The sequence below is a fragment of the Melospiza melodia genome, chromosome Z (assembly GCF_035770615.1).
Source record: "Melospiza melodia melodia isolate bMelMel2 chromosome Z, bMelMel2.pri, whole genome shotgun sequence".
Classification (NCBI taxonomy): Eukaryota; Metazoa; Chordata; class Aves; order Passeriformes; family Passerellidae; genus Melospiza; species Melospiza melodia.
In genome coordinates this window covers 82,024,346-82,042,389 of record NC_086226.1, presented here as the reverse complement: position 1 = coordinate 82,042,389, position 18,044 = coordinate 82,024,346, and the positions used below count along the sequence as shown (strand labels likewise).

The 18,044-nt window shown below is 47.3% G+C and overlaps 2 protein-coding genes across 2 annotated transcripts; both read left to right on the top strand.

The window, feature by feature from the left end:
- Positions 1 to 17: 17 nt before the first annotated feature.
- Positions 18 to 4,133, top strand: AK6 (adenylate kinase 6). Its single transcript, XM_063180472.1, has 5 exons — positions 18 to 100; positions 616 to 708; positions 1,373 to 1,431; positions 2,626 to 2,771; positions 2,861 to 4,133. The coding sequence occupies exons 1-5, from the start codon at positions 73 to 75 to the stop codon at positions 3,048 to 3,050; spliced, it is 516 nt and encodes a 171-aa protein (XP_063036542.1). The 5' UTR covers positions 18 to 72; the 3' UTR covers positions 3,051 to 4,133.
- Positions 4,134 to 4,371: 238 nt separating this feature from the next.
- CCDC125 (coiled-coil domain containing 125) lies at positions 4,372 to 17,031 on the top strand. Its single transcript, XM_063180635.1, has 12 exons — positions 4,372 to 4,437; positions 5,094 to 5,474; positions 6,540 to 6,598; positions 7,193 to 7,279; positions 8,115 to 8,192; positions 8,844 to 8,929; positions 10,521 to 10,603; positions 11,153 to 11,265; positions 12,970 to 13,077; positions 14,059 to 14,230; positions 15,428 to 15,561; positions 16,722 to 17,031. The coding sequence occupies exons 2-12, from the start codon at positions 5,204 to 5,206 to the stop codon at positions 17,010 to 17,012; spliced, it is 1,482 nt and encodes a 493-aa protein (XP_063036705.1). The 5' UTR covers positions 4,372 to 4,437; positions 5,094 to 5,203; the 3' UTR covers positions 17,013 to 17,031.
- Positions 17,032 to 18,044: the final 1,013 nt, after the last annotated feature.

Here is an 18,044-nt window from a genome sequence, read left to right as displayed (position 1 = left end):
TGACGCCATCGGCGCGCGCGGCGGCGGCGGAGGCCCCCTGCGCACGTGTCTCCAAGGCGACGGGCGGCGGCCATGAGGCGGCCCAACCTGCTCCTCACCGGTGGGCACCGGGGGCACCGCGGGCACGGACCCATCGCGGCCCGGGCAGCTGCGGGGGTGGGCTCCCTGGGGTCCCAGCCCTGGCCCGGCCCCAGGGGATTCGGGGCGCGGGGTTCCAGCCCGGATTTGGGCTCCGGGGCCCGGGCCCCATCAGAGCCTGGGGCGGTTCCGGTGTGAGGCAGCAGCCTGGCTGCTCCGGGGTGTGGGTGTAGACCGGGGTGGCTTTGCAGCTCTCCTCCGTCATGAGGACGCGCGGCTGCTCCGCGTTGCCTGGGGTGCGGATTTCCCTTGGATCCCGCACGCTGGGAGTGACGTTCCTGCTCACAGCCCGAGTTGTCTCCCTGTTTTCCCGTTTCACTCCCTTCGCCTGCTTCCCTTTGTCCCGCAGCTTTTTGCCCCTTTTCAACCCATGAACTCTCCGATGTGGGCTGTCAGAAGGCTCCAGGTCGTCTGGCAGGGGCTCTCCGTGGAGACCTGCAGCTCTCCCCTTACCTTTGGCCGTGCTTTGTTCTGCAGGCACGCCCGGAGTTGGGAAAACCACGCTGGGAAAGGAGCTGGCCTCCAGAGCTGGGCTGAGCTACGTCAACGTGGGTGACCTGGCCAAGGAAGGTGCTGTGACGGCAGCCCCGAGCTGTGACATGGGGACACGGTGCTGGCCGGGGCCCTGCTGCTCTGCCTCGGGCACTGGCAGCCCCTGCACACCTGTCTGGGGTGCCTGGGCTGGGCTGGGGGAGAGGAGAAGGCTCCAGGGAGATCCTGAAGGGACTCCGGGAGAGCTGCAGAGGGACTGGGGACAAAGGATGGAGGGACAGCAGCCAGGGAATGGCTGCCAGTGCCAGAGGGCAGGGCTGGCTGGGATCGTGGCAATGAGGAATTGTTCCCTGGCAGGGTGGGCAGGCCCCGCACCCCTGGCAGTGCCCGAGGCCAGGCTGGACACTGGGACAGGGGAAGGTGTCCCTGCCATGGCAGGGCTGGCACTGGGTGGGCTCTGAGGTCCCTTCCAGCCCAAACCAACCTGTGGTGCTGTGCATTAAATGAATTTACTTCAGCAGGCATGTCTGTAGCAGCAGGCTTGGTGCTAAGTAATAAATTACAAACTTATCCTTGTATGGATTTGTAAACAAAATGTGCCCTACACTGAACTCTGTCTTTTGCCTGCAATCTCCCGAGACAAAAATGTAATTTTTTTACAGAATTGTGAATTATTGTGGTAAATTAATTGTAGCAACTGCTGTGGTGCCCAGCAATTACCTGTGATTTCTCTGTGCTGCAGGAGAGCTGTATGAAGGCTTTGATGAGGAGTACGACTGCCCCATCCTGGATGAGGACAGGGTGAGTGCAGCCCCAGGGCCACCCCTCGTGCTCTCTGAGCAGTGCAGGGGAGCCCCTGTCCCCAGCCAGGGTCTCTGCACAGACCACAAACAGGACAGGGCTGTTGGGAGCTGCCTTGAGCTGTTTGATTTTCCAGCATCACTCTCACTCCATGGCTATGGCAATGGAAGGTGTCAGCAGCTCACATCCCAGGCAGCAGACACAGAACTCAGTGTCACAACTCACTTTATGAGTTTTGGGACCAATCACACAAAGCAAAAGCACACTGACAGTATTTATATCTGTACAGTGTATATTCTATATTGACAGTAGTTCTGTCCAACCACTATGAGCACAGGTACCTTTGGTTAAACAGTGCTGGCTGATTTCAAATGCAATACCTGCTTGTGAGCCTTCAAACACAATGCACACAGCTCCATTATTAAGCTTCAACCTTCCTAATACCTTGCTAGATAAACTTTTCTGCAGCTTGGGGAGTTATTCTAGACAAGCGTTAATACACAGACCTGTCGCAGACATTTTTTCACAGAAATCCTTTCTTTCAGATTTCTGTGTTTTCTGGAAGGCAGAGGCCTCAGAAGAGAATGTAAACAATTGTTATCAGCTGCTGTGGAATGCGATAGGATGCACCTATTTTGATTGGTGATTGGTTCATGTTCCCATGTTTATAATTAAGGGCCAATCACAAGTGCAAGCTAGGGACAGAGTCCCTGGACACAACCTTGTTATGGATTCTTTCTATTCTTAGCTTAGCAGCAGCTCTGCAACTTCTCTCTTTATTCTATTTAGTATAGTCATAATGTATTATATATCATGTATCAATAAATCCAGCCTTCTGATCAAGAAACAAGATTCTCGTCTCTCTCTCACCATGGAGACCTTCAACAGGTCCCTGTAATACAGACCATTGCTCTATTTGCCCTTGCTTTTCTACAGTTTAAATAATTTTCCTGCTGCCCAATCTCATGGCTGCTGCTTGGCTCCCATCACAGTTCTGCTGTCTCTGGGGCCTTTTGCAGCTTTCCCAAACCCCTCTGATTCTGTGGGCTCCCACAAGCCCCTCTCTCTGTGCAGTGCACGTGCACCCCTCTGTGTCTCTCTCTCTCTCTGGGGCTGTGCGTTTCCAGGTGAGGCTGGCCTCCCCCTGGCTGTGCAGTGCAGGTGAGGCTGACCTCTCCCCCTCTGTGTGTGCAGGTGGTGGACGAGCTGGAGGCCAGGATGAGCGAGGGAGGGGTGATTGTGGATTACCACGGCTGTGACTTCTTCCCCGAGCGCTGGTTCCACGTGGTGTTCGTGCTGCGCACGGACAGCTCCTGTCTCTACGACAGGCTGCACAGCAGGTGTGGCACCTGCGGCCCTGCTCTGCCCCCAGAACCCCTGCTCAGCCTCCCTCCGGGCCTCACTCTGCCTCTTGCTGCTCTCTCTCCAGGGGCTACAGGGGCAAGAAGCTGCATGACAACGTTCAGTGCGAAATTTTTCAGACTCTGTATGAGGAAGCTGTGTTGTCCTATAAAAAGGAAATTGTGCACCAGTTACCCAGCAACACTCCAGAGGACCTAGAGAGAAATTTGGATCAGATTATGCAATGGATTGAGCAATGGATGAAGGACAATAACTGACTTTGGGTGAAACAGTAACTGCTGGATCTCTTCTTGGGAGGGAGGGTTTAATCAATTATGTTTGTAATTCTTGTATTGTAAATGAATGTGAGTTTTGTTGTAACTGGCTGGGGAGTAGAAGAAAGTTCAGAGTAGCCACGTTGTGAGGATGTGTAACAGCACCCTGAGAGGCAGCAGGAGAACTGATACTGATAAAACTGATGCAACAGAAGTGACTGAAAGGATGAAAATGAGGCGGTTGGCCTCAGCAGCAGGAGCTGTGTTCAATAGCTGAGAATTCTTTAGACATTACAATTGAAACCAAACCATGAATTCCCTGTGAGAAAACTGTAAAATCCTGGTGACAGGTGGCAGGTGAGGCAGATTTCCAGAGTGTTCTGAAAGGAGTTGGTTTGATGCTGAGCTGTGGGATCAAACCTGCTGTGCTGCACTATGGGTGTGTGAGGACGATGCACAGTGAGAGGGTGTGGTGCAGGGTAAGGTGGTGGAGGGAAAAGAAGCGATGTGAGAGTTAATTTAAAATGTTTGCACGGAGTTTTGGCGATTCCTTCATGCGTAAGGAGACATCAGCTGTGTGAGCTCCGGTCTGGAGTGTTAACAAACTTCATTTTTCCTTTTTTTCCCTGTGTTCCCCGTCCCCTGTCCCAGTGATGGAGGATGGCCCGGGAGCGGCATGCCGTGTCGGGACGGACCCCCAGGGATCCCGAGCATGGTCACGGATGCAGCAGGATCTGCTCTGAGTGCTGTCAAAGCCTGGGCCCCAGGGGGCAGGGCTGCACAAGGAACAGGAAACCCGTCCTCACAGAAATGCTGCTTGGAACGAAAGCCTTGTCAAAGATTCTGTAGGAAGTGCTTCTTATAAACCCTTTATTTACACGAGTTTGGGTAGTAAAACAACTTTCTTAAAAAATTCTGTTGTGAAGAGAGTTGTCGTCACACATTTACAGCTTTATTTTTTGTTCCAAATGTGCTGTTGGGTGTTTTGGATTTTTTTTTTTTTGGGTTTTTTTTTTTTTTTTTTTTTTTTGGTGACACTTGTGGAGCGATACTGCAACAGTAAAGTGATGATATAATGAACCAAAACGGTGAAAAGCAGTGTGTTTGCTGGGAGAATCGGGCCAGGCATTGTGGCAGCTGGGGCAGGAAACAGGCGAGGGGATTGTGCGGGGTGTCCGGACAATGTGAGAGCGTTGGGGTGACCGCAGCTCCCCGCGTCCCCACGCGGGTCCGGGCCGTGCAGGGCGGGCACGGGGATGAAAACCACGGAAAGTCAGCGAATGATAAACGATAAATGATAAAAACCAGAAATGAGGAAACCCCTCCTTCCGAGCCGCGCCCGGAGCCGCCCCGGGGCGGGACCGCTGCGGGAGCCGCCGGCAGCGCGCAGGTGGGTCGGGGTCCCCCGGGTGTCCCCCGGGTGTGTCCCCCAGGTGTGTCCCCTCGGGAATGTCCCCCAGGTGTGTCCCCTCGGAATGTCCCCCGGGTGTGTCCCCCGGGTGTGTCCCCTCGGGAATGTCCCCCAGGTGTGTCCCCCGGGTGTGTCCCCTCGGGAATGTCCCCCAGGTGTGTCCCCTCGGAATGTCCCCCGGGTGTGTCCCCCGGGTGTGTCCCCTCGGGAATGTCCCCCAGGTGTGTCCCCTCGGAATGTCCCCCGGGTGTGTCCCCCGGGTGTGTCCCCTCGGGAATGTCTCCCAGGTGTGTCCCCTCGGAATGTCCCCCGGGTGTGTCCCCCGGGTGTGTCCCCCAGGTGTGTCCCCCAGGTGTGTCCCCCGGGTGTGTCCCCCCAGGTGTGTCCCCCAGGTGTGTCCCCTCGGGAATGTCTCCCAGGTGTGTCCCCCAGGTGTGTCCCCCGGGTGTGTCCCCCCAGGTGTGTCCCCCAGGTGTGTCCCCTCGGGAATGTCTCCCAGGTGTGTCCCCCAGGTGTGTCCCCCAGGTGTGTCCCCGGGCCGGGTTCTCCCCGCGGGGATTTCAGCGGCCCCGGCTCCCGCAGCCTCGCGTTTCCCTCCCCGCTGCTGTAAAAGCGGAGCTTTCCTGTTTTTCCAGATGAAATCTGGCCTTGCGGGAGGCGCTGTTCGCCGGTAGGTGACGGGCCCTCGGTCAGGAAAAAAAGCCCCGAACCAGTGGAAAACCTGAAAAAAAGCCAGGAGGAGAAGATGGAGGAAGCAGAAGAGGATGACATGACACGTGGAGACTTGGGAAACGGACTGGGAAGAAGACCGGGTGGTGTTTATGAAGGGGAAAACTTACAAAATTCCTATTCAGTTACATCTAGGAAGGGGTCTGGAAAGACTTGTAATTCCCTCTTGTCAGCAAAGGTAGCAGAAGAAAGTGATGCTGCAGCTATTCCTGCTCCAAAACGGAACAGCTTTTACGAGGGATCACTCAAAAAACCTGCCTCTAGTTCCACACGGCAGAATAGCTGTGGTAAGAGTAATTTGTAAGTTAATTATTCACCATACGAAAGGTTTTTCTTAGTGGAAGTGAGCCGTTCAGCTGCCTCACAAAGTGTCATCGAGTTTAATTCGAACCACTTGCCAAAATCCCTCAAGGGCTGGGGTCCTCCAGCTTCCTCCCAGAACACGAGCAGTACAATTGCTTCTCGGTGTTGAAGGCAGTGGCCATTCTTAGTGTAAAATGTCCAGTTTTAAGGTGTTTAACTCTGCATTTGAAAGCAACGTTTATCAGAGAGCATCCTGTGGTGAGTGTACTGGCATGGGTTTGGCTGTGTCTGTGAAATTGGGTGGCACTGCTTGGATTCCTGCTTTAAGTCAGTTAAAATCTTCCTAAAGACAGTTCCTAAAGCTTATAGCTAAATATTAAAAATCTCTTTTGCTCTTCAGTTGAAATTAGTGAATTGGCTTACGTTAGGGGTTAGGAAGTAGCTTTTAGAACCTGCGTGTGCATTCATCTTCCTTTTTTTTGTGAAGGCAGTGCTGCTGTAAAAACAATCAAATGTAGGCAGTGCTGTTCATAACAGTCTGGCTGCTTTTCTGTCAATCTTTAATATTGTGACTGAGGTATTTCTGTGTAACTTACTTATTTCTCTCCTTTAAACAATTCCCTGTCATCCTTTCCACAGTAAGCTGAGCTATCTCTGCCTCCTGAAAATTGCCCCTACTTCTAAATAGTGCTAGCTGTGTTGACAAGTTACAATCAGAAAAGATTCTAAACAACTAATTTTTTTTCATCATTATGACAATTTTGTTGGCTTTATTTTAAAGGAAGTTATAAGAGGTTTGCCTTTATGTGTCTTTACAGCAGACATTTTTCCCCCATTTCACTTCTTCAACTGCGAAGCAATGCGTTTGAGGCTTGTAGTGATGTGTTTCTTAAATCTGTTTATTAGCTCCACAAGAAAAAAAGAAACCCACAACACAAAGATGAAAATTCACCTTTGTATGTTACCCGTTTTCAGGGTAAAATCCCAGCCTCTTTTTGCTTTAAATGCTACAATATTTTATCATTTATTATGTTCCATTGATCTTACAGAATCTAATACTGAAGTGTCAAATGAAGAACTGAAGCAGCAACTCCGGGAAGCTCTGGAGGTTGGTAAGAGTGCCCGCGGTGCTGCTCTCCAAATCTTCATTTCCCTTCCATGTAACAAGAGAATCTGGGCATGCTGGGAGAATTGGGTGTGCCCAGGTTCTTGGAATTACAGCAGGAGTTGGAAGCTTCATTAAATTTTATGTCAGGAAATTGTAGTGTGAGGTGTACTTTATATTCTGGGAGGTTTGTCTACAAAATATTTTTAAAGATGGAGAGAATATTGAAGGTACTGTTGTACTTTCCTAGCAGATGTTTATGGTTTTTATTAAGCTTTGGGGCTTGAAAATGTGTAGTGCAAACAATCTTTGGATTTTTAGTCTGCATGTTTCTTGAAAGGTTGTTAACAGCACATTTGGATTTTACTGTGGTTAAATGTGTCGAGGTGTTGGCATCACAGCCAGCTGACTTCAGCTGTAAAAAAACACATTCCACCTGCACTGTGTTCTCTGACCTCAGGTGAGCCCATGGAACAACATCATGCAGGTAAAACAGAGGTTTGTTTTTTGAGGAGGGAAAATTTACATTGGCTTCAGCTGAATCTTATCAAGATTACCTTGGCTTTTACTCAGCATGTCTACTTTGCTTTACCTCAGGAACTTGAAATTCTGAAAGTTGAGCTTGAAGCATCTCAAAGACAGCTTGAAGGGAAAGATGAAGCCCTAAGAATCCTGCAGAGCATGGTAGGAGCTGTTCAGAAATCTCTTGGTGGTAACAAGGAAAACAGGAAATCTGCTGCTGCTGCTCATCAAAACCTCAAAAACCTTAAGGCCTTCCCAGGGCTGCAATTTACATCATTGGATCTGCAGGTGTCTACAGACTTGCCACTGCAATTTACTGCAACTAGTGTGTTATTTAATAAGACTTTAGCATTGTAGCAATTCTTAAAATTTTAGCTTTGACAATCCTCGAGGATTTATCTACTAAAGATAAAATTAAGGCCTTTTTGCAGTCCCTTATGTTGAAGATTTAGGCAGTGCTTGGAATCCTGCTGCAAAGCATGAGTATTTCGAGTTGGCTGCTCCATCTGCTGCCCTAGGGGACAGTGTGCCTTAAATGTCAGGTCGTTCTTTTGTTCACCATTTGTAGTATTTTTATTCTCTTTGATAACAAATTCTGCTGAATCCAGTTCCTGGAATTTAGCCTACTTACAAAACCCATTTCTAGTTGTGTGGTTTCTAGCATCACATCTTTGTAGCCACTTAGGCCTGGATCAGAGCTTAGGTGTGTTGTAACCCAGTTGTTCAAGGTGTAATTTCCTGCACAAGCCCTGAAGAAGACAAAATCTCAAGCTGAATGATGCTCCAGAGGTTCTGGGAATGAAACCCCAAAAGTTTGTTGTGCCAGTTAGACTTGAGATCAGAACCCTCTGAGGCTCACGAGGAGGCTGCTGGTGTTTGTGACTCTGCACTCCGCTGTTTGACTATGAGTGTGAAACTGAAAATTAACTCAGTTTAATCACAGTGTTGGACAGAGTTGCATTTTGGGTTCTGCTTTGGTTGTTTGTTGATTTTGCAGGCAGTATTTGATAAAGCCACGAGCCATACAAAGGCAATGCTTCAGAAAACTGAGGAAGAAAAGAGGACTCTAGAGAAGGTAAGTGTGGGTTTTTCCTTCACACATGGCTATTGAAAAGGGGTTATCAGACTGACTGTTTAAATCAGTGCATACCTGACATTAATTCCAGGGGTTTTATAAAAGGAATTCCTGTTCCTTCTCAGTAGAAAGGGAAATATTAATCTATCTCTTTGGATCTAGGCCTTTTCATGCTATAAAAATAACAATACTGTAAAGCCACCAGAGCTCCTCGTGTGCTTTGAGCTGGTGTTGGTTGAGGGTTTCAGTTACTCGGAGTGAGCTTGCACACATCCTCAGGGGTTCAGCTGAGGCTTCCCAGGGACGCTGAGGAATGGGTGCCAGTTTGAGGAGGGAAGGAGGAGGGACGTGTAGAGCTCCCTTGTTAAACAAAGCTCTTTGCTTTGTTCCTCCCCCTGCTGCTCTGCTCCACACCATGGCAGTGCCACAGAGTGGGTTTCTCTCTGTTGGAGGCCTCTGGAAGGAGCAGTTCTGAGCAGAGACTGCAGTCCCCAGGCCAGTGGTGCAGAAACTTTGGTGTCTGCTACCGAATTTGTTATCTGTTATTTGGTCTCAGGTTGTCTCTAGGATTTCTGCCAAACCCAGCACCCCTGGCATCCTTCTGGGGGGAACCCTGTGATGAGCTGCTACAAGTTTGTTTTGTTTCCACAGGAAATAAATATTTTGCAATGGGAAATTGAATTTGATCAGGACAGATTTAAAAACATAGAGGACACCTGGGCGGAAAAATATGACAGGTATTTGGCTTACACTGTGTATCACTGGGGTTTTTGTTTGATTTTTAAAATTGCACTGAGTGCTCTGTGTCTTCTGTTCTGTGTTCCAAACTTGCTTCCTCAGGTTCATTGTGTTTTCCCAATTCCCTTCCAAATTGTGAAGCATTTTGATTTTTCACACTAGTCACATTTGTATTTTTCAATTAAAACTTCTAGAAATATTGTCCTGATTTCTTTTATTTTTAGGTGTCTGTAGGCTGGCTTTGCTAGGCTGAGTTTTTTTTAATCATATGATGTTAGCCAGCTGGGGACTGATTATCCTTATTTACCCTAACCATAGATGAGGCAGAGAAAATAATGGTATGTTCATGCGTGTGGAAATATAATTTCCTGGTTAATAATTTCTTTATTGTCTGGCACTGTAGGTCTGGGCATGAGTACAGGTAAAATACAATGCCTGAGAGAGAGGCTGATCAAGAGATTCTTTGTTAAATAGGAGTCACTCTGGGTGGACAGCAGGTGTGGCTGGGCAACAGGAATGTGCCAGAGGCACTAAACTCAGTATACATAACAGACCTTGAGGAATGGGACCAGCAGGCTCACTCATTTACATGTGGAAATTGTATCTCTGAAGTCTACCCATGAGAGTTGTTGTCATTATTTGTTATTATTGTTGCTGTTCTTTTTACAATTCAGAATATACTTTTATTTAAATATATTTCAGCTTCAAATGAAAGGATAAGCTACAAGTTTACAAACCATTCCAGAGACACGTTTGTCAAGGGGATGCCTCTTGGAAGGTGCTCTGGCTTTCCTGGCTGAGTAGGTTGGAAATGTGGCTGTGCAGTTTGGAGCCACAGAACTGGTGTTGGCTGGTGGAAGGCACAGACACAGCTTGAGAAAGCTGACAGCCAGGGGCTCAGCCTGCCTTGCACAGGATCTCATCTTTTTCTGATAGTTTTCTGACATCTGAGGCAGCAGGACAAAAAGAATGAGCATCTTCCTCTGTTTTTTTCCAAGTGAAATGATTCAGAGTAGGCTGCATTTACTGAGAGCTGAGGTGCACCAAATAAATTGTATTGCTTTGACGTTTAGGATGTCGGATTGCCAGTGTTCTGCTCAGGAGGGAAATGCTGCGAGGAAAAATGCATTATCAGTGTGTATTGTGTGTTCTCACGTTGAAACACCTGAAGGCACAGCTGTTCCTGAAAACAGGACTCAGGCTACAGGAAGTTTACAGACCAGAGCTGTCGCTCCTCAAATATCACTTTTGTTCCTTCAAGGAAATAGGAAATTTCTAGCAAGTGTTTCAGAGGTTCATAATTACCAATTTCTTTGCATTTCTAATGGAAATGTGACACTCAAACTAATCTCTTGTTAAAGCTATGGGCACTGCCTACTTACACATGAAGGTTTGGTATTTTTTGAAATTTATATCTAGTACTCAACTCCTTTCACTTTTGATTTTTTTATTCTGTCTTTCAAGTAATCCTAATTTTAATTTTCAGAAATATTAGATACCATGTTTTAACAGGTTATTTTTTTAAATTATTGAGTGCCCACTTAAAAACGTTTTTAAGATTATAATAAATCCATTTTCTGACTTCTACAGGATATACTGTGAAAATGCAGCTCTTAAGGAAGCATTGAAACTGAGGACAGAAGAAATAAAAACACTTAAGGCTGAAAATGCAAGTAAGCCAGCAGCAGCTATTCCTCTGTATACACTGTTTTTTAGGAATAAATCAGGTTTTAGGTTTTGGGATGGAAGATTCCTGTGGGGATCAGTGTCTTGTTCTGGCAGCTGATCTTAGTGGGTGTGCAGAAGCCTGGAAATTACACTGGAAAGCAGCCAGGGCAGCCACTGAATTAGAAGACCCAACTCCCTTTCCGTCATTTTTGCCTTCCAAAAAGCTTTGAAGTAGCTGAGTTAAATCATGCCTTGCCCAGTGTTGTGCTGTTCTGAATGGGAGGCTGCCTGACTTTGGAGTGTGCAAGGAGACGGGCACTCAGTCCCGAGGCAGAGCAATACAGGAAATGCTCTCTCTCTAAGTGGGCCATTGCTTCTGGGAGAACACACAAGCAGAAACAACTGGGAGATGAGTTTCTCCTTCTACGCTCTCATCTTGTTCCCAAACTGATGCTTGAGCTGTAAAGCTGCTTCATTCGGGTGTAGTTGAACTCAGAAGTTAACAAGTCGGAGCAGGGGATATTTGTAATCTCTTTCTTTGTTTTATTTTGTAGTCCTGAACCAGCAGTGCTTGGAATTCCTTGCAATGCTAGATGTGAAACAACAGAAAGTTTTTCAGGAGAACATGTTGAACAAAAGTGACATCACTGATTTCACAGGTCTTGAAGTAAGTATTGCCTGTGTGTTTTTCCAAACAGCTGCTTCAGAGAGATGTTTGTGTGTGAAAAACGCCAATCACTTGTTTTTAAAATTTTAAAAGTTTAATAGTAATAAAATGGTTAGAAAAAATAGCAATATAATGGTTATAAAAAGAGCAATATAATTAGAGTAATAATAATTTGGACAATTAGAATTAGGACAATATGAGACAATAGCAACAAATATTTACGGATGTCTGGATACCTCTTTCTGGGTAAAATAAGCCCGAAAAAGGACCCACGTTAACAAAGGATTAAGCCTTAAAAGCAACAGCCTGTTGCATATTCATACACCTCATCCACGATGCATAAATCCCATTCAAACACAGGATTCTGTCTGGGCAGTGTCAGCTGCTTCCTCTGAATCCTGATGGTGTCTCCAGGGCTGAGTGAGGCAGGAAGAAGTTCATTTCTCCTGATAATGGAGCAATAAATTCCCTTTCTCTGAAAGATTCAGGTGTCCTGTGGCTGCTATCTCACTGTGAGTCTTTTCTTTAAAAAAGTATCCTACATAGCATAGGATAGTTTCTATTTTAACATCATGTTACAACCTAAAACTATATTTAACGCACTATTTAAGAAAATTAATACAGCCTCACTTTCTAACACAACACATATAATATTCATTTGAATATTTGCGAAAAGCCAGTCATAAAATATGCGTTTTTCACATCGTGTACAAAATAGATAGAGAAAAGTCATTGCTCATTACACATCCTTTTATTTTAACCCATTCTTAGCTAATTAGCACATGCCATTGTTAATCAGTTTTCTTTGTCCTCGTCCACCTTGCAAGGAAAGATGAGGCGGGAGAAGGCGTCAGGCTGTTTTTCACAAGTTGAGATGCTCATTTTTATTGTGCCTGGCACTTGGACGGTGCCTGCTTGTGCTGTGCGGGCTCAGCAGTAGCCAGCGAGGGCTGCAGGGTGTGGCACACTCACCTGTCAGGTTTTGCCTGAAAGCACAGCTCTCACTGTGAGTCATTCCCTTTCACCTCCCACAGCTGCTCTTGGTTACGGGGGTTTCTGCTGGCCCCTCTGCGAAAACTGCGAATTTTATGGTTGGCTTTTCGCAAATATTCAAATTAATATTATCTGTGTTGTGTTAGAAAGTTATGCTGCATTAATTCTCTTAAGTAGTGTGTTAAATATAGTTTTAGGTTGTAACATGATGTTAAAATAGAAACTATGCTGTGTACTATACTTTTTTTAAAGAAAGGACTCTCACCAAGATAGCAGCCACAGGACACCTGAATCTTTCAGAGAAAGAGAATTTATTGCCCCGTTATCAGGAGAAACGAACTTATTCCGCCTTGCTCAGCCATTCTTAATCAGGATTCAGAGGTAGAAGCTGACAGTGCCCAGACAGAATCCTGTGTTTGAATGGGATTTATGCATCATGGATGAGGTGTATGAATATGCAACAGGCTGTTGCTTTTAAGGGTTAATCCTTTTTCAAGCTTATTTTGCCCAGAAAGAGGCACCTGGATTGTATATAACTCTTTGTTTCTGTTGTCTAATATTGTCCCAATCCAAACTGCCCACAATTTTTATTGCTCTAATTATATTGCTATTTTCCTAACCATTTTATTACTGTTAAACTTGTAGCATTTTAAGAAGAAGTTACGGGCGTTTTTGGCAGCTCTGTGACCTCTGTCTTGCTCTGTGTTGCAGCTGGCAGTGCTGGGAGCCTGCGCCTGCAGCCCTGCCGAGGGGCAGCCCTGCCCCTGTGCCAGAGTGGCAGCTCTCACTCGGAAGCAGCTCCTCCATCTCAAGCAAGAGGTGAGGAGGCCTGGCAGGGTGGGGACGAGGTGGGGGTGCTCCTGCACCAGTCCAAACAAAGCCAGAGACACCCAGGCACTGTTTACACTAGCTCTCACAACCACAGTGGATCTCAAAATACTGTAAAGTTTGTTTGTGATGCTTGTCATGCCATAATTTTTGCTGGTAGAAAAAAATTTGTTTGTATCTACTCAGCTTTACTGTTTAAAAAAAAAATCTTTTTTTCGTTCTTTTTCTTTCTCCCCATATTTTTTTTTAATTTGAAAAAAGGGAACACACCCTAAGTGTGTGCCCTCCATGAATGTACACACTGTGCATGTGGACTGGCACTGAACCTTTCCCTTCCTTCCTGGCAGTGCATTTCACTCCTCCCTTGTTGGCATCAGCTCCCACAGCCCGCTCACTCAGCTAGGGCAGCAAGCTGATCTTGCTGGAAAATACCTGTTTACCTCACACTTAAATCAATTACATGAATTCCAGGCTCCTAATTTTTTTTTCTATTTATTGAAATTGTGTGGATTTAGAATTTTTCTTCTATTTTGTGTTTGACTCTGGAAATGTGGTAGCCATCCTTGTGGTCCTGCTGCAGAATTTCCAGCTGGCTAACTGGTTTTGAAAATAGGTGCTGGCCTGTCCCTTAAGATCCCTGATATGGGTTCCAATCTCCTGCTCCTTTTTCTCTTGGCCTGGATGTGATGGGTTATTATTTTCCTCCTTGAGGTCTTGTACATGTGCAGAGATAAATAAATACACAGAGATGATTGTGTAGGTGGCTGGGGGTGTGAACATTTGCAGACAATGAAGAGCAAGGACTTTAATACACATTTCAAAATACATTTCTTTACATGTCAGGAAAACCCTTTGGTTCCTTGCTACTTCCTTGATTATATTTACTTGCAAGCTGTCTGTGCCTTAATTTTAAACCTGCTTTTGCTTCCAAATTATCTAACATGCTTTAAATTTCCCCTGAACTAAAACCAGATGGAAAGCCTGAAGAAGAGTAAGGATGAAGCGTACATCACGGCAGATGCCTTCAGGATTGCGTTTGAGCAGCAGCTGGTGCAGAGGCAGGAGCAGGCCCTGAGGCTGGCAGAAGTGATCAGTGTGAAGAAGGAGAGCAGATTTGCAAGCTGGAGACGCCTGCGGGGTGCTGGTAGCTGGGCAGTGTGTCTGTGTGTCTGTCTGTGCGTGGGAGGGATGGCAGAGCAGGGGCAGGGCTTGGGCACTGCCCCCAGGAAAGTGACATCTGGCTGGTTGGTGTGCTACCAGCAACTGCTCTGGTGTTGGGGTTTTGTTTCAAGTTAGCTCCATGGCAGAGTTGGGGAAGGGGAAGAAATGCAAAAAAAAAAAAAAAAAAAAAAAAAAAAAAAAAAAAAAAAGTATATTTGGAGCTTTTTTTTTAGCTCCAAATGGGGTATTGAGTAACCTGGTCTAGTGGAAGATGTGGAACAAGATAGATGAGCTTCAAGGTCTCTTCTAACCCAGGCCACTCCATTATTCACTAGAGTTCTACATAGATTTTTTTTTTCTATTTTTCCTTAAACATTTTTGGCCTTTTATTATGCATCTGTATCAATATTAGTGTTCTTACACTAATGCAGAGCTACAAAGCCCTGTGTAAAAGAGGAAGAATTCCAATCTGTAAAGTAGGAATAATTCCAATAATCTTTTACTCTTAAAAAAAAAAAAAAAAGGATAAAGAGAAGTATTTAAGTGCTTACATCATGGTCAGAACCACTACTGCAGACTTTAGGAACAGCACAATATGTTTGTTTTGACTGTTGGCCAGGAGGTGCCAGGCTTGGAAGTGTGGTGTGTCTCCCAGATCCCTTGGGCTTTCCTGGGGTGTAGCACTACAGCAGCATAACCTTGAGTAGCTGTCTGCCCTACACTGATACCATTGCTTTCAGGCTCTGTTAGCTGGCACATCTGTTCCTTAATTTTAATGTATTTTACTATTTCTGGAATTATCACAAACTTGTAAGTTTGTGGCCTGTGTCAGAGAATCTATTATTTAGGCTACTTATGGTTTAAAAACAAACTACCATGAATTATTCTTTAACTAGAGCATCAAAAGTGTATTTTCCATAGAGCAAAAGAATTCTCAATGTGCCCACGTTTAAGGTCTGTGTAGCCTTTGTGGGACAGCAGGAGCAGTGGGAACCTGCCGTGTCCCATGCAGTGGGGGAAACTGCAGCTTGTATTGCTCTTTTTCATAGAATTGTTAAATTAAATTATTTTTAATTATTACATTATTTGCTACGGCTTCCAGATTTACAAGTGCTTTATCCCAGAGTTGTTTTTCCCTACTTGAGCAGTTCTGCAGCTGACACACCTGTGTTTTCCACAGAGCATGTCAAGTTGGAGGGCAGCAAGACCAACCTGGGGCGGAAGCTGTCCAGCCTGCTCTCGTCAGAAGGGGACTGCAGGAGGGTGGAGGACCTGGACAGTGCCCACGAGATCCTGAGGATGTTGATTGATCTGGTCAGTACCTGTGTCAGTGTTCAGAAACACACAATTACAGAATGATTATATGCAGGTGCTTTTATTGAAGAGCTCTGGGTGTCAGGGGTACACATCCAAATCTGACCTCACATGGTTTTGGACAAAATGTGTTTTTATATTTCATCATTATATAACTTACATATTAATTATTAAACTTACATTGTTCTATTGTATACATTGATTTCATCCAAGCATGGATTTATTGTGATCCCCTCAAACCTCTAACATAGTTTCTCATGATTCTTCAAACAATAATTATATCTAATCACATCAACAATTGTATCATTCGTCATATACTGACTACACAGGTGCAGTTTCCCATGATCTAGCAAACACAAGACCTAACACTTCCCAAGGCCTACCTTTAACATTTTCCCTGGGCCTATCGCTGGCCGGGGGTCTCTGTACAGACCACAAACAGGACAGGGCTGCTGTGGAACTGCCTCGAGCTGTTTGATTTTCCAGCATCACTCTCACTCCATGGCTATGGCAATGGGAAGATGCCACCAGCTCACAGGCAGCAGACACAGAACTCAATGTCACAACTCACTTTATGAGTTTTGGGACCAATCACACAAAGCAAAAGCACGCTGACAGTATTTATATCTGTACAGTGTATATTCTATATTGACAGTAGTTCTGTCCAACCACTATGAGCACAGGTACCTTTGGTTAAACAATGCTTGCTTATTTCAAATGCAGTACCTGCTTGTGAGCCTTCAAACACAATGCACACAGCTCCATTATTAAGCTCCAACCTTCCTAATATCTTGCTAGATAAACTTTTCTGTAGCTTAGGGAGTTATTCTAGACAAGCTTTAATACACAGACCATTGTTTTATTTGCCCTTGCTTTTCTATTTTTTAAATAATTTTTCTGCTGCCCAATCTCATGGCTGCTGCTTAGCTCCCATCACAGTTCTGCTCTCTCTGAGGCCTGCCTTTTCCAGCTTTCCCAAAACCCTCTGATTTTGTGGCTTCCCACAGGGCCTACTAAGCCTAGTTTTCTTTCCAGCTCCCTGAATTTTCTGTGATTTTAAACTCTTTTACTATCACCTCGTTCACCTCCGGGAGTGCGTGTGCTAGCTGGGTTCACAGTACCCCGAGCTGACCGTGTCCTGCTCTCCCTCCTCTCCGCAGGTGAACGACAAGGAGGAGGCCCTGGCGCACCAGCGCAAGGTCAGCTACATGCTGGCCCGGGCAGCGGAGGCCGGGCCGGGGGAGGCCGGGGGACACACAGCGGGACAGTGTCGGAGCCCAGGAAGGTGTCAGAGCCCAGAAGAGCTCAGAAGGCTCAGAGCCCAGCGCCCCTCAGCTGCCCCTGCCCCGAGCCATGCCCACGTGCCCCTCATGGGAGCAGCCGCCGCGCTGCCGAGGCCGAGCTCCTGGCCCTCGGGCATGGCCGAGGGGCTGCGGGCGCTCTCGCCATAGTGTGGCTTTGTGAAAAAGATTGTCGTGGAAACACCAGGAGCTGTGTGTGATGGCGTCATGTGGGGCTGATGGCACAGCGTGACGGGCCCTGGGGGGAGAGGGGCGGCTTCAACGGCTCCATGGGGCAGGGTGTGCTGGGCACTGGGTCTCCCCTGAGCCCAGTGTCCAGGGATGGAGTACAGTGATGTCACTGGGGGAGTGATGTCACCGGGACGGGCACAGATAGAGCCTGAAGGGAGCTGCTGGAGCAGCAGTGACATCACTGTGAGAGTCTGATGTCACCAGAATGGGCACAGACAGGGCCTCAGTGTGGCTGATGGAGCGGCAGTGACAGCACTGTGAGAGTCTGATGTCACCGGAATGGGCACAGGCAGGGCCTGAGGGTGGCTGATGGAGCGGCAGTGGCGGCACTGTGAGAGTCTGATGTCACCGGAATGGGCACAGGCAGGGCCTGAGGGTGGCTGATGGAGCGGCAGTGACGGCACTGTGAGAGTCTGATGTCACCGGAATGGGCACAGGCAGGGCCTGAGGGTGGCTGATGGAGCGGCAGTGACGGCACTGTGAGAGTCTGATGTCACCGGAATGGGACAGGCAGGGCCTGAGGGTGGCTGATGGAGCGGCAGTGACGGCACTGTGAGAGTCTGATGTCACCGGAATGGGACAGGCAGGGCCTGAGGGTGGCTGATGGAGCGGCAGTGGCGGCACTGTGAGAGTCTGATGTCACCGGAATGGGCACAGGCAGGGCCTGAGGGTGGCTGATGGAGCGGCAGTGGCGGCACTGTGAGAGTCTGATGTCACCGGAATGGGCACAGGCAGGGCCTGAGGGTGGCTGATGGAGCGGCAGTGACGGCACCGCGGGGTCTGAGGGTGTGACATCACGAGACCCAGATGGGAACGGCGCCCCCTGCCGGGGGGCAGGGATCAAAGTGGGGGGTGTGACCTGCACGGGAGGCCCCGCCCCTCCCAGAGGCCCCGCCCCAGGTCAGTCCCATCGGCTACTCCGGCCTCCTGCGCTGTCAATCACAACCACAA